The sequence below is a fragment of the Martes martes genome (genome assembly GCF_963455335.1).
Source record: "Martes martes genome assembly, chromosome: 7".
NCBI lineage: Eukaryota > Metazoa > Chordata > Mammalia > Carnivora > Mustelidae > Martes > Martes martes.
In genome coordinates, this window is record NC_137894.1 from 57,685,096 (window position 1) to 57,701,919 (window position 16,824).

Below are 16,824 nucleotides of genomic sequence, written 5' to 3' on the forward strand. Positions count from 1 at the left end.
AAATATTTTTTTTTAAGATTTTATTTATTTATTTGACAGAGATTACAAGTAGGCAGAGAGGTAGGCAGAGAGAGAGGAGGAAGCAGGCTCCCTGCTGAGCAGAGAGCCCGATGCGGGCCTCCATCCCAGGACTCCGGGATCATGACCTGAGCCGAAGGCAGAGGCTTTAACCCACTGAGCCACCCAGGTGCCCCTTGTAAATATTAATTATAAAATTATCTTGAAGAAACAGAAATTAAGGGAAAATGCCAAACTTCACCATACTAAAATAACTACTTAGGGATTTTAATATACTTTCTCATACTGTTATTTATGGATATTTTTATATTTTTAAAATATAAAATAATGCTGAGAAGCATTACACAAATTGTAAATGAGAATTAATAAAATTCAAAGATGAAAAAATAAGAGTTTATGCCCTAAAGAGTTTAACTACTCTTACACTCTGAAGTCAAAATGTACCTGAGCTTCTACATACGGGTTATTTTACTCCTTGGGGTTTCTAAGTATTGTAGAACCTAGGATAACGTTCTTAAACTTCCCAGTTTACTACAACATTAGATGAGAACGAAGAGTCAGGATCTTACAGTAAATAAAATAAATACTTAAGTGCTTGTTGGGAACTTGAATTTAGTTTTAATCCAAGTTCTACCTTTGTGACTTCATTCAACTTCAAATATTGACCTTTAAATGAAGGAGTTCAGTTCACAAACAGTTAATCTGAACCTAATATGTCCAAGTTATGTGCTGTGCTTCTGGGGTATCCTTAGGTTAAATTCTTGACTAACCAAATGACCTTTGTCTAGTATTGATTCTTTACCTCCAAGCTGGTTCTCAGTGTAACAAGCTTCCCTGGCTTCTTGGTATACATGTCATGTTTATAGTAGAGGTATTTGTTCCAGCCTGTCCTAAGAGGAAGACTCCAATTTGGATACATGCGTTATACCAACTTCTATGCTATGCACTCATATCTCTTCTGACCAGTTCTCTGAGGTGAAGATTGATAAAAATGGGGTCCAGACAAGAATCAGAGCCTCTGAGTAACTGAGTAATAAAAAGCTTAGAACAGTAACCTTTAAAGCTAAAGAGTTATAGTGCTTCCCCTAAAGAATTAGTTTAACACCAGTAATAGAGAATTATGGTTGACTGTATAAATTTTATCTTTTCCCAGGTCCTTCTTGGCTTTGAATTACCAGGATGATTACTACAATTTTAGTTCTTTGTTTTAGTAATAATAATAATTCATGTTTAAATATTGTTTATTATGTGTCAGGCATTGTTTACAGTTATTAAAGGTATATACAGTAACTTTCTCAAGGATGCACAGCTAGTAAGTTGCTGAGCCAGGATCCAACTTGTGAAAATACAACTTTAAACTCCTCATTCAACCACAACACAGTGATGCTTTAAAAAAGCGTTTAAAGATGCTTTAAAAGAGCATGAAAAGTTTTTTTTTTTTTTAAAGATTTATTTATTTGACAGAGAGAGAGAGAGAGAGAGATCACAAGTAGGCAGATAGGCAGACAAAGAGAGAGAGAGAGGGAATCAGGCTCCCCGCTGAGCAGAGAGCCCGACGTGGGACTCGATCCCAGGACCCTGAGATCACGACCCGAGACGAAGGCAGCGGCTTAACCCACTGAGCCACCCAGGCGCCCCGAGCATGAAAAGTTTTAAAAGTATACAGCTTTCTGACAAAAGACTTGGGCCAAGAATATATAAGGAGTGTCTAAAAATCAATAATAAAAGCATAATTAAAAAATGACCAAAGACTTAAAAAGAGGATGGCATATAAATGGCCCATTGCCACACGAAAAGTTGTTCAATGCCATGAGTCATCAGGGAAATTGATAAAAAACCGTAATGGGTTGCCACTGTAAATTCAGTATAATGAGTAAAATTTAAAAGACTGGAAACACCAAATTTTAGCAAGGATATGGAGCAACTGAAATTATCATATATTACTGATGGGAATGTATAATGATAAAACCACTCTGGAAAACAGTTTGTTAATTTCTTTTATAGTTAAACATACTATCCTGTAAACCATCAATTCCATTCCTTCATATTAAGAGAAATGAAAGCAATATGTCTACAGAAGGGCTTGTGCAAGTATATTTATATAACAGCTTTATTCATAATAGCTAGCAACTAGGAACAATCCAAATTGCCCATCAACACAAGAAAGAATAAGTGAATTGTGATGTATCTATTCAGTGAGAGGACTACTTAGCAGTAAAAAAGCATGAACTTCTAATATAACAGCATAATGAGTCAAATAAGTTAAAAAAAAGGGGGGGGGTACAAATGGTGATTCTGTTTGATTCCACGGGTATTGAAATCCCATAACAGTCAAAGCTAATTATTTGTTTAGAAACACAACAGTGGTTACCTATTTGTTGGATAGGAAGCAGGCTTAAAGGAATTTTCTGGAGTTATGAAAATGTTTCATATCTTGATGATCGTGTTGGTTATGCAGATGTGTACATTTGTCAGAATTTGTTGAATTTTATATTTAAGATCAACATATTATATATAAAGTATACCTCAACAAAATAAATATGTAAGGTGAGAAAAAAACCCAACTGGGGGGATTTCAGGCAAGCACTAGGACAACAGAAATGACAACTGGCAGCCTAATACTTGGAACATGTAAAGACACTAAGTGGCACAGAACTATTACGTAGAACCTCAATTGATAGTCATAGTAACCAAGACAAGTTTAAGTTTTATTTAATACAGTTTTTAAGAAGTTATCAAGGTGTGCTACTTTTAGAAAGGAGTTATTAATATATTGAAAGTTTGGAACTAAAATGCTTAGATATCAGTAATCTAGAATATTAGTTTATGTGACACATTTCTTAGATTTAATGTAAAGAACAGTTGTGGTTAATATTGGGAAATGATTCTGGCTAGAACTAGAATGTGGTCTCTTTAGAGACTGCTAAAAAGAGAGCATGAAAAGTTTCTATAGATGAGTTTGCTTGATAAGTTCTTGAAACAGAACATTTGTCTTTATATGATCTGTGTGATTTATAGCAGAAATAAAAAATGTATCTGTACTGTGTTTGTTTCAGCACTTTTTTAAATAATCTAGAAATGTTAGAAACTTAGAGATATCACAATGAAATGTGCTAAAATATAGCATTGATTTGTCCTGGTTATATTGCAACAGGTGGACATAGACAAGTTTGATGGTGGTCTGTGTAGGTTGACAATATTTGTCTCTGGCGTCCTTTATGACTTGTTCCATGGCAATCAGATGTGCTTGAACTACTGAAATGATGAATTAAAATACAGTATTTGCAGTCTTTTATTGTAAGGTTAGTCTTCAAGAGAAAGGTTGATCTTTTAAGTTAGTTAGTTTGTGGTTTTTTACCTCTCTTCAAGTAGGTTACTTTGTGGATCGTCATGGAAATAGGAAACATTTTAGTTACCATACATTAACTAATGTGGTTTTTGATTTCTCAAATAAGACTGACAGCTTGGCTGTTTCTTGTTTATGGAAAACCTAATTTCTAATCTTTGCATCTGTTTTAGTAATAGTTATGCACGAGTGCGAGCTGTGGTGATGACCCGGGATGACTCAAGTGGTGGATGGCTACCACTTGGAGGGAGTGGACTGAGCTGCGTCACTGTCTTCAAAGTCCCTCACCAGGAAGAGAATGGCTGTGCTGACTTTTTTATCCGTGGAGAGCGACTCAGGGACAAAATGGTAATGAATAATGTATCTACTGCTATAATTTTAAGATTCTGTAGAATGAATTATCTGCTTAAAGTTTTCATTAGCGTACCATTAGGAGAATGATTTTTGCCCAGGATCAGTGATTATATTTCTAGCTCTTTTAATGTTAAGCACAGTAAAATATGCCTGTTTCTTTGCAGCTGGGACTCATTAATGTATTGTGTTAGAAAGGAGCTGCATTTTTTATTAGGTTTAATCATGAATAGTCCCCCCAGTTATTAAACCAAGTATAATCTGCCTGCCTTTTTTCTCACTCTCCCCTAGACTAGTGGTTGACAAACTATAATCCACAGGGAATACCTTACCATGTGTTTTTGTAAGACCCATGAGTTAATGACTTTTATAGGGACACCTGCATGGCTCTATCTGTTAACCACCTGCTTTGGGCTCAGGTCATGATCCCAGGGTGCTGGGATGAAGTTCCACCTTGGGCTCCTTTCTCAGCAGAGTGCCTGCTTTTCCCTCTGCCTGCCACTACCCCTGTTTGTGTTGGCTCTTGTTCTCTCTCTCTCTCTCTTTCTCTCTCTCTCTCTCTCTCTCACAAATAAATTAAACTTAAATTAATTAAACTTAAAAAAAAAACACCAAAACAACAACTTCAAGTTTAAAAAAAGAGGAATGGTTTTTACATTTTTTAATGATTGGAAAAAAGCTAAAGAAGAATAATCATTTTGTGACACATGAAAAATTACATAAAATTCAAATTTCAGTGTCCATAAATAAGTTTTCTTGAAATATAGCCTAGCTTGTTCATTTAATTTTTTCTATGGCCCCTTTCATACTACAGTGACCGAGTTGAGTAGTTGCTGTAGAGACCATAAGTATCTGGAACTTACAAAAAATTTTACTGGCTCCTACTCTGCAGTTTCTTTTCTCAGGTTCTTTCTCTTCATTCTCCATGATTCTAGTTATTCTAGGCTCATAAGTCTACCTGTTTGCCAGACTAGTTTTTGACACTACTATTTTCTACCCAGATGACTTTCCTTCCATCTATATATTTTAAAATTTGAATCTAAACTTTGATAATGTTAGATATTAACTCTCTTTTAATTGGTATGGAAAGCTCTTTTTTATTTCATTTGTGAGCCAAAAAACAACTGCAGTCATACCTGAGAAGCTGAGTGTTGTTAATGTCATTTCTGCATCAAGCAAAAGGAAAGCACACACTTAGAAGCAAAAGGAGAATAAAATGCCAAAAATTTCCAGGATTCTTGAAAATACCTAGAATTCCCTTTAAGTATGTAATTGTGGACTAGTTTGTAAGCCCATTTACTTAGCATCAGTAATGTTATTTCTATTGAAAATGTGTTTTAAGTTCCAAATAATTCTTTCAGTACACGAACATTTTGATTAAATCTACTTTTAATTCTGGTTTGGTTTCTGGGTATTTTTTATTGCTGAGTTATTTTTAGTAATTTATAATTTAGTAATTTTTAGTAATTTAGAAGTTGCCCAAATTGTGCCCCAGTTTTTGCCTCAGTCAAATGGCGTTACCCTAAATCTTCTTGAAAGCTTTCCAACTCTGTTTTTTGAGTTTTTGATTCATTCCTGACAAGGTATCTCAGTTAACCAGAATGTGATTTTAGGATTGTAGGAAACCCCATTTGAAGTCATAAGTGTATATTTTAGGATTGTAGGAAACCCCATTTGAAGTCATAAGTGTATAAGTGTATATAATAAATTTAACATACCGTCTCTAAAAGTTTAAATATTTAAAGGTGGTTTTGAGTTTGCATAAGATGGTGGATGGCATACTAATGCTTATTTAAATAAAACTTGTAAACTTCTAAGAAAGAGCATATGGTGACCTGTCCTGGAATTTATGCTTCTGTCTGAGCAAATAATAATGGAAATGTTGAGGGAGAGGTTGTAGATTTTAGGAACTCAATGAAATAGTGAAGATTTAAGGCATGTTTTAAATTCATAAAAATAGGAAAAAAGACAAGTCAAAGGTGGAGAAAGAGTTGGAGAAAACAGTTGCTAGAAAAAGCATAAAAACAAGGAAAGGATGACCTAGATGGGAAGTAGAGAAAAGGAATATCAGAGTGAAACAGAATATTAGTTATATTAATGATGGTGGACAGTGTACTTTAGGATAATTAAATACAGGACCAAATCTGCATTAACTAGGAGTGAAGCTGGTCAGAAAAAGCTCAGATTGATGAATTAGGTGGTTGCTTATAGTGTGACTTTGACATAAAGCTAGTGAGAATAAAACTGGGATTCAGAAAGAGCACACAAAAACTTTTTTCCTTGTCAGGACTTAATTTGAGCCCATAACCTAATCCTAGGGTATAGAATCGTAATGGATTAACAAGAAGATAGATTTTCCTGATAGAAGCACTGACCTAGGAATCAGAACATCTCTTGTTTCACCCGACCATTTTGCCTAGAGGAATCTTATTTGTGAACAAGGATGATAAGTATATCTCTGTGTAGACATAAAAGGAAAATTGCTTTCAGTTGGAAGGTTGCCATTTTTCTTGTAGGGATTAGCAATAGTAAAGAGTTTAGGTGATGGGGACTTGTTTGATCAAAGGCAGTGGCAGTAATGCCTGGAGATGAATTGAAAATAGCAGTCTTATGGAATCTCAAGATAAATGGGACAGGGACATTGAAAGAAGCACATTATTTGGCCCCCTTTCTTGGGTAATGCACATCTGACCAAGATAATTCTGAATCAATAACAGAATTGAAGTGTATACGTTTTTCATTATCACTGCGTTTTGAGATAATTAATGTCCTTATCTATCAATGTTTTCATTAATTGGTTTTATTTTAATCTATTTTTCTGCATTCGAGTTTCATGATTTATCCAAAAAAGAAGTACCTTATGATTGTCTGTAAGTTTACAAAGGTCTTCCCAAGTTAATGATGGTTTTCTTTAAAATCCTTGGTGAGTAAACTGCAACTAACTTATCTCCATGCAATTCATGTAAAAGATATTTGGTAAAAACTGTGTTCTGTACCCATTTTTTTAATGTGAGTCACATCTTAGAATTTTCTACCTTAGGTGAATTCTAGAAATGAAGTGAGATACCTGCTTTTCATACCTACGAGAAAACTTGTGCCCTTTAAGAAATGATCAGTAATTAGTAATCTGATAGCTAATAAAGAAATAATAAAGAAATACTTGTGTAGCTAATAAAGAAATACTAGACAATACTTTAAAGAGTGTGTATTAGTCAGAATACTGGTTAACAGTAGTGAAGAAGAAAGGTGGCTTCTCTCAAAGGTAAAATAGAGGCACTAACTTAGGTAGAAGACTTTTTCCAGTCTTTGATTTACAGTTACTATACTAAAAATGTCTTGTTACATTTCCCAAAGGGTTATATTTCACTACTGCTGCTGCTGCTGCTACTTCTTCTTCTTTTTCTTCTTCTTTTACAAGAAAGGGAGCTCAGATAAAGAGCAGTCTCACTGGGATTTTTTTCAGGAAGATGGCCTTTTGTATTAGGTCCATGCTCATTCATTCATTCATTCATTCAGAGAGATTAGAAGTTATTTCCTATGATGCTTACCTATAACTTGCCTGTTTTTCTGATGCTTACAAAGGTGGAATTTATTTCTCAGCCTACCCTTTCATACTGTAAATTAGAGCTCATGAATAGGTAAAAGTGGCTGGAGCTCCCAGACTGCTTGCCTGTTCAACACTAGCAGTTCCTCCTCTTTCCTCATTGCGGTACAAATGTTCTTTTTCTAAGTGTGCCTGAGGAAAAAGTTGGAAAGTTCTGTTCTACATCGACTTTCATACTTTATTGATGATTGAGAAGGAACTCAAAAGAAACACCAGGCTTTGGTGTTACAGCCTTAGGTAATGAAATACTACCTTTAATTAGGTAATAATGACACTTGGGGATGGGTGGAATAGTTTTTGACAAGGATGAATTCTCAGAACTGTTTTTTTTTTTTTTTTAAATATGAATTGTAGCCTCCATTTCCTTCTAAATCTGTATAGCCTTGGTTTCTTCAGTAAAAGTTAGTGTTATCTTGGATCACATTTTAAAAAATGCTAACTAAAATTTAACTGTTAATTTGGGTTAACTTCACTGTCGAGCTTCACATTTCCCATGATAGAAACTTTCTCTTTTGCATTCAGTTTTCACTGGGTATAGTGACCCTTCTCTGTTAATATGACAGTCCTATTTTATAGGCAAACATTTTATCAAAGTATTTACCATATGTATAGATTGTATTATTTGACCATTTTAGCTAAATTGCATGTGATATATAAATTTGAGCACTAAATTATATATACCTTTAGTCTTTATGAGTACTTGAACAAACTATCAGTACTATTTAAAATTTTGCTCAAATATTACTCAACACAGGGGCGCCTGGGTGGCTCAGTGGGTTAAAGCCTCTGCCTTCGGCTCAGGTCATGATCCCAGGGTTCTGGGATTGAGCCCCGCATCGGGCTCTCTGTTCAGCAGGGAGCCTGCTTCCCTTCCTCTCTCTCTGCCTACTTGTGATCTCTGTCTGTCAAATAAATAAATAAAATCTTAAAAAAAAAAAGTTACTCAACACAGTTTTAAATTATGGATTCTAAAGTAACTATTTAGAATATTTTATGTAGTATACAGTAAAAATACTACAAATTTAATTTAAATGTATTACGCTATTAAAAGCTTATATACTACGAGATAACAAGAAATGGGGTAGGCTATATAGAAAGATAACATAGGATTTTTACAACATCTAGATTACTTAAAAACATTCTGTGGAATCAAAAAGACACTGCTATGTCAAAGCAAAGTTATAGATATAACTAAAAGCTTAAAGTGACAAAGTAATATTAAAGTGAAGAAAGGAAAAAATAGAAGCATTTTAAGTTTTAAGAATTTGCCAGAGATTAAAGGAATTGTTTTCTGGTTTAATAAGTAATTGGGTTGTGTATAAAAATGGTTTTAAAAGTTAAAATGCCTGTAAGGTAATAGTTCTATTGTTTAAAAAGGCACATTTTAAAAATGGGGCTTCTTTCCAGTTAAGTTGCCAGAACCTAAAACAAAATTAGAATGTTTATTTCTAGGAAGAAAATAAAATAGTTAAAATATAGCAGTGGCTTTTTAAAAAATGAAACTTATCCACTCTCCACCATTGGAAACCTTAGAAGATCAGGGATCATCTTTCTGTCTTGGATTGAACTTTATAAAAGTACAGAACAACAGTTTTCTGCTTAGCCTTTCCCACTGTACCTCTGTGAATTATTCCATTGTGAAACTTCAGTCCTTCTACAGAACTCTTCCTCCAATGAAAACCAATTGCATTAACTAACTTTCTGCTTAGGATTCAGCAGCTCTGTCTCTTGGAAGATACTGGTTCTATCACCATAATACCACAGTGTTGGGGGAAAAGTGGCAGTGGGAGTAGAGATAGTTCAGGATTTTTCTTGTTCCTTACTCCTCTTACAGAATATTCCTCTGTCACCCATGTATATACATCCCTCTGTTGACACTGTGCCATTTAGATCACCATCCTCTAGCTTTCATTTTCATCTGTTGACCGTAGCAGTTCCTTCCTGTAGCCAGCTTTTCCACATCTGAGCCTCATCATCATTTTTGGCTGCTTTTCTTTGCATAGTCTTGACCCTCTGGTCTTCATTTCAGCAACCTACTTTCTTGGACCTGGTTGTTACTCAGAAGTGTTCTATTTGAGGAATTTTACAATTTCATGTCATTACTATTTTATTCCCCTTTTCTTGCTCTTAGAGTATTGTGCTGAATCTATCACTTTGTACCTCCAGTTTTCTCCCAATTTCACTAGACTCCTTCGGGCTTCAGTATCTTTCCTGTTGTTTTCTTTTTTAATCCAGTCTGAATTTTTCTTGTCAGTCATTCATACCACTCTCATTCATATTTCAGTTGTCAGTATGTGATGAGTTTTTGACTTACCTTGCACTAAAGGAAATTCATTGAATCCCACATTATCAAAAGGGAATACTCCTTTTTTAAAGGTGAGTCTTTCATGTCACAAGTATTTATTGAGTAGCTACTGTGTGCTAGACATTGTTCTACACACTGGGGATATGTAAATAAATAAGTCCCAGTTTGTAAGGCAACATTCTGGTGAGGGACGAAGAAATATTAGAATAAATGCAATAAAATGCTAGACAGTTCTAAGTGCTAAGGGGAAAAAACAAGTCAGGGAAAAAGAGGTAGGGAGTTTTCTGTAGGGAGGTTTGTTAGAACTAGATTGGATAGCCAAGGAAGGTTTTACTGAGGAGAAGTAGGTAACATTTGAGTAAAGATTTCTGTTTGGATAAGGCCTTATATTTTAGTTTGTATGTTTGGACTTTTAAATCTTGAGTATCCTTAAAGTAGAATTAATCTGTAATTTTGGCTAAGATTTTATGCTACACTGTGTAGGATCTTGAACTTTTTGTGGACGTGGTGAATAGATTCAAATAGTCCAATGATAATAGTCATAGACCTAGGAATTAGTGATTCTTCCATTTTTTCAAATAAGTGCTCTTTGTTTTTGATTCTTTTTCATTCCTTTCTTCTGTACATCTCTCCTGTCTTGCCTGTGTTACTGCAGATACCTGTATTGCTACAGATAAGTCTCCTAATATTTTTCATGGCCCAGTTTTACCTAACTTTCTCTGGTTTCTATATTGCTTATCATACTGAACTTTCTAAAACCTGGATCTAATATTTCTTTAGTAGTTTCCAGAAATTTCCTTGAGACAGTGCTGTCTTCTTATCTCAACACGAAAAACTTACAGTCTGGTCACTGCTCTTTTTATTTGTCTTGAATGTATCTGCCTGTTTACCAAAGCAGTGCTTTCCATGATGTTGCCTTAGTGAATTATTCATTCGTGATTCACCAAAAGCATGTGTTGAACTTATGGAAATGCCTTCCCCTCTTTTACATTAACGAAGTAACTGTAAAGATTGCATGTTGAAAGTTTATGTGGAATAGTGAATGTAGGCAGACAGCTTGCTACTCATGAGGAAATGAGAATGGAAGGAACAGTTGCCTTTTTATTGTCACTGGTAAGTAACAGATGGAAAAATAGGAAAACTGAGTTAGAGAAGGCACCTTGGGCAAACCAGTATTCCTAGAATGGAAGAAATACTAATTAATAACATTCATCTAGTCCAAAATTACCAATTTGTTATTATCTTTAGAGACTGTCATAAATTATACTATGAATGGCTTTCTGGATAGCTGTAAATTTTGTGACTTTTCTCCCAACAGTTGTTTTATTTATTTTTTTTTTAATTTTTAAAGATTTTATTTATTTATTTGATAGACAGATCACAAGTAGGCAGAGAGGCAGGCAGAGAGAAAGGAGGAAGCAGGCTCCCTGCTGAGCAGAGAGCCCGATGCGGGGCTCGATCCCAAGACCCTGGGATTGTGACCCGAGCCGAAGGTAGAGGCTTTAACCCCCTGAGCCACCCAGGCACCCCTCCCAGTAGTTGTTTTACACCAGTTAATTCTTTAATAGTCCCTGTATTCTTTAAAGAGAAAAAAAAAAAAACCCTGCCTGTTATCATTTCTATGCTCTTTCTTCTAGAGCCATGCAATAGCTGTTTCTTGAAAATTAATATCTGGAATATGTCCCACGTTACCTTTCCGGTTGCTTTTATTTTGTCTTTTTAGAAAATTTCAGCATAACACTTGCTTCAGCACTCTCTTTATTATATTATACTTCCTCTTTAATATTTAATTACTAATTTTAAAATAATATTTAATTGTTTAATGATTGATTTATACTGGCTGATTTGGTCTATCAGGCTCATCAGAATTATCTTGGCTTGATGTTTCTGTTTGTGGGTTTGTTTTTTTTTTAAGATTTTATTTATTTATTTGACAGACAGAGATCACAAGTAGGCAGAGAGAGAGGAGGAAGCAGGCTCCCCAGCGAGCAGAGAGCCCGATGCGGGGCTCAATCCCAGGACCCTGAGATCATGACCTGAGCCGAAGGCAGAGGCTTATCCCACTGAGCCACCCAGGCGCCCCTTGATGTTTCTGTTTTATATCTCATTGTGATATAGTGCACATCCTTTCCATTACATTCCAACTGCCATTAAACTGCTAATGATAGTTAGTATCTTCCCTGATAGCTAAATTAAAGCCCAAACTCTTTGACCCCAAATTATTGACTTTTTTAACTTTATAAATATTCTCTCACTACTTTTGCTTTATTAGAATCTAAATAGAATGTAGCATGTCTTTAATAGATTAGTTGATTGATAATTACTCCTTTAATTAATAAACAGATATTTGAGTGCCTTCTGTGTGCTAGACTTTTTATGTTTATGATATAGTATGATGGTTTGATTTAGACTTCTTGCAATAGTCTGCTTGGGCAGCCATAAGAAAATGCCACAGATTGGCTGCTTTAAATAGTGGAAATTCATTGTGAAGTCCAAGATCTAGGTGCTAACTGGTTCATTTTCTGATGAGAACTTTTCTTCCTAGATTTCAGAAGGATGCAGTTCAATCCATTACAGTTCCTATTCAGTTCCACTGGTTTGTCTGTTGATTGCTAAGTGAATATTTCACTTTTTAGTTTTAGTTTTATGTAGTTTAATATCTGCTAATACTAGTTTTCCCCTTTTTGGTCATTTTTACCCTTTTTTATTGGTATATCTTTGCTCATTCAAAACACTGAACAATTTGTCTTTTTTTTTTTTTTTTGGTATAGGTACACTCATTTTTTTTTTCCTAGGCACATCAAAAATGTTTGACTATAAATGCTATTTTGGGGGGTGGGGGAGTCATTTCTGGTATCCTTTAAAGGTTATTCATGAAACTTACCTTTCTTTTTTTTTTTTTTTTAAGATTTTATTTATTCACTTGACAGAGATCACAAGTAGGCAGAGAGGGAGGCAGAGAGAGGAAAGGGAGGCAGGCTCCCTGCTGAGCAGAGGGCCCGACGCGGGGCTCGATCCCAGCACCCTGAGATCATGACCTGAGCCGAAGGCAGAGGCTTTAACCCACTGAGCCACCCAGGCGCCCCCTTACCTTTCTTTTGTATAGCATTAGCTAGAACTTCAGAATAATATTAAATGTTGGTGCTAATGTTGGCTTCTTTGTGAATTTAATGGAATTTCTGGTGTTGCAGACACAAGTATGATTTAGCTATTGCTTTGAGATGTCCTTTATTAAAAGAAAGTGTCCTTAATGTCTCTTAGGTTCCCCTACCAGAAGTTGATACTCATTTTTCTGAAATCTAGTTGTGCAGATATTCTGTAGACTTTTTAATTGATATTTTTATTGTGAAAATTATAGATTACTAATTGTTACTGTAAGGAATAATATGAAGAGATCCTGTTACTTTGGTAACATTTTGCAAAACTATATTATCACAGTCAATATATATTCACATTGGTAAAAACCATGATCTTCAGGTTTCCCTACTTTTACTAGTACTTATTTGGGTGTGTATTTAGAACTATACAATTTTACCATCCACAGAAAAGATACAGACCAATTCAGTAATCACGAGAATCCTCCCTCCTGTTATTCTTTTATAACCACATCCACTTCCTCTTTCCCCTGGCAACCACCCATCTGTTCTCCACTTCTCTACTTCTGTAATTTCAAAAATGTTATATAATTGGAATCATAAGTAAGTAACCTTTCAGGATTGGCTTTTTTCATTCACTGTTGTTCCCTGAGGGTTCATTCAGGTTGTGTATCAGTAGTTTGTTCCTTCTTATTACTGGCTAGTGTTCTGTGATGTCTTTGTACCAAATTTGTTTAACCATTGACTCGTTGAAGGACATGTAGGCTGTTGGCAATTTTGGGCTATCGCAAATAAAGCTGCTCTGAACATTCATGTACAAGTTTTTTTATGAAGTTTTATTTCTCTGGAATAAATGACCAAGAGTGCAGTTGTTGAATGCACGATAGTTTCATAAGAAACTGCCAGACTTTTTCCCAGAATGGCTGTGCCATGTTACATTTCCTTTTAGGTTGTTTTGTTTTAGTTTGGCAGTTTGGAGATCTAACAGCCTATGGGAGCTTGGGAAAGAGCCAAGTAAAGAAGCAGGGGTTATTGTTATTGCCTGTGTCCAAGAATTTTAGGTGGGTGGTTGTGCGGCCACCAGGAGTTAGAACAGTGTCTTAATTAGAAGTCAGTGACCAGTTTTCTCCAATTTCTGCTGGTAGCAGTCTCTTCTAAATTCTCTACAGGGGGTAATCTTCTTGCTGGTGGTCTTTATATCTCTCAGGTGCTGAAGGAATGACAATGTATCTCATTTTCCATTTCCTCATCCCCTTTTACTCTTCCTACTGATTCAGTTTCTCTGATGGTTACAAGTCTGTGGTGGTTTTCTGTTTTCAATCAGTTTTGATTAAGTTTTTCTAGGAAATTGGCTATTTCACTAAAATTTGGGTTTATAAAACCTTACACTGTATTCTTTATTACTTTCTAAAGTTTTGCCGTGGTTTCAGTTTTGTTCCACTTTCATTCCTAATTCTGTTTATTTATACTTTTTTAAAAAAAGATTTTATTTATTTTAAAGAGAGTGTGCAGGGGAGAGGGGAGGGCGAGACAGAGGGAGGGGGAGAGAGAATCTTAAGCAGACTCCACACTGAGTGGGGACCCAGGGTGGGGCTCAATCTCACGACCCTGAGATCATGACCTGAGCTGAAACCAAGAGTCTGACACTTAACTGACTGTGCTACTCAAGTGCCCCCATTTATTTGTGCTTTTATGCCTATTTTTGTCTATTTCCTTTCTTTGCAAAGAGTCAACTTTTAGCAAGAATAGGATAAGATCTCCTGTACATCTTTTACCCAAATTCATGAAATCCCCCCCCCCCCCATATACCAATTCTTTAACATTTTGGCCTGTTGGTTTTGTTACTCTCTCCCCCTCCCCCAGGACACACACACACACACACACACACACACACACACACACACACACACACACAGAGTTTCTGAACTATTTGAAGTAGGTTGCATATATTCTGCCCTTTACCTCTTAGTACCTCAGTGTATTTTTCCTGAGAACAGAGATATTTTCTTAGTCACAGTTTAATTATCCTATTTAGGAAGTTTAACATAAATGAGGTACTTGAATCTACCATCCATTTTCCAGTTTTGTCAACTGTCCTAAAAATGTTCTTAGAACATTTTTGTTCCTTCAGTATGAGATCACATAGTACTTAGATGTCACAACTTTATTCTCCTATAATCTAGAGCAGATCCTCAGTCTTTTCTTTATGACATACATATATTTAAAGAATACTGACTCCCTCCCTTCTGTTGTAGCTGAACTGCTGTTATGTGAGAAACACTGCCATTGTTCCTTCTGTTCCGTTTTAAAAATGTCTAAAATCTGCTCAGCTCAGAACATGAAGACAAATTTTTATTAATAGATAATTAGTAAAATTATATATTTGATAATACAGTATTGTTTGATGTTTCTTGGTATTTTTATAAAGGATTTTATATCCTCCAGAAAACTAGATATGAAGCAACTATTTGAGATAACAATTACTGATTTTGGTTAGAAGTAATCTAATTTGAATTTGGCATTTTTATTTCAAAAATGAAGTGATTTTTCCTCGGAGTCAAAGATACTTCATAAAGTTATTTGTGAAAAAACTTAAGCCTGGTTGCCAGCTGTACTACTTCTTAGATAATACAATTTGTAAACCTGTAATTAGCTCTTTGTAAGGTAGCAGCTATAATAAAGTACATAGTAGTTTGAAAGTACATATTTAATTTTACTCTGCTCTCCCAAATTGTTAGTTGTTATTAATGAAAACAAAAATGCACTTGTACCCATTTTTGACTCGGTCTATTTTAAGTACTTCTGGCAAACAGTCCAGTAATTTTATGATGGGAGTTTTGCTCTATATTTCCCAAAATAACTTGGAGTGTATCTTCAGAAGTTTTAGTTATTTAGTGACTGTGGCATTTTCCTTTTCCCCCTTTTATAAAATACCCTTGAATTTCTTTCAGAAGGAGGAAAAACATTGGAGATTGAAATTTTTCACTGCCTTTAGAATCCGTTAACTTTAGCTTCTCAGAATCTATCCATAAGCTCTTTGAGCTCCTGACTGCTTTTTATTTATCTTTCAAATTTCTCCTCCTTCTTTATTAAAAAAAGTCTTCTCACAAATACTGATCTAGTTTTTCATAGGGGTTATTGTATTATGGATTAGTGCTGTCACCTCATGACCAACATCACCACTACTACTACTGTTTATTGAAGGTTTACTATGTGTCAGTTACAAAACAGTGTTAAAATTTTACTGCTTCTTAAAATGCTCACGCACTTACCTTTATTGAGATCTTTATTTCTCCATACAGCTTCAAGTTACTGTCTAGTATTATTTCATTTCACTTTGTAGGATTTCCTTGAGCTTTTTTTGCAGGATAGATCTAGTGGGAACATTCTCTCAGCTTTTGTTTATCTGAGAATGTCTTAGTTTCTATCCTACTTTCGAAGGACAGTTTTGCCCAGAATAAAGGATTGACTTATTTTTTTTCTTTTAGTACTTTTAATATATCTGCCCATTGTCTTCTGGCCCCCAAAGTTTCTAAAGACAAATCTGCTAATACTCTTTTAGGATCCCTTGAATGTGGTGGTTCACATGTATCTTGCTGCTTTCAAGATTCTCTCTCTGTCTGATGTGTGGCTTTTGAATTCATCTTACTTGGAGTTCATTGAGCTTCTTTGATGTTTATATTGATGTCTTTCATCAAATTTATGAAGTTTTAAATTATTGTTTCTTCACATATTCTCTTTGGCCCTTTTCCTTTTCTCTTTCTGCAGCTCCCACAATGTATGTTGGTTCTTTTTTTTTTTTTTCTTTTAAAGATTGATTTATTTATTTTGAGAGTGAGGTGGGGGATGGAACAATGCGGAGGGGCAAAGGGAGAAGGAGAAAGAATCCCAAGCAGACTTGATCCTGAGAGCAGAGCCCTACGCAGGGCTCAAGCGCATGACCCCAAGATCACACAGCCAAAATCAAGGCTTTAACGCTTAACCACCTAAAACACCCAGGCACCCCCATGTTGGTCCTCTTGATACTGTCCCCCAGGCCCCTTAAGCTGTTGCTTTTCTTTAATCTTTTTTCTTTCTATTCTTCAGACTCAATAATGTCCATTGT

The 16,824-nt window shown here is 35.3% G+C and overlaps 1 protein-coding gene across 3 annotated transcripts in view; it reads left to right on the top strand.

The window, feature by feature from the left end:
• Positions 1 to 16,824, top strand: part of SPRED1 (sprouty related EVH1 domain containing 1) — a gene marked incomplete at its 5' end in the record, with an annotated part of 123,717 nt that overhangs the window by 68,373 nt on the left and 38,520 nt on the right. For 2 of the 3 annotated variants that reach the window (XM_080808324.1, XM_080808323.1), the window contains one exon: positions 3,538 to 3,712. In XM_080808324.1, coding sequence (XP_080664450.1) covers positions 3,538 to 3,712 — 175 coding nt within the window. Of the gene's footprint in view, positions 1 to 3,499; positions 3,713 to 16,824 lie in introns of those variants that run through there. The other variant, XM_080808322.1, reaches the window with a different exon arrangement.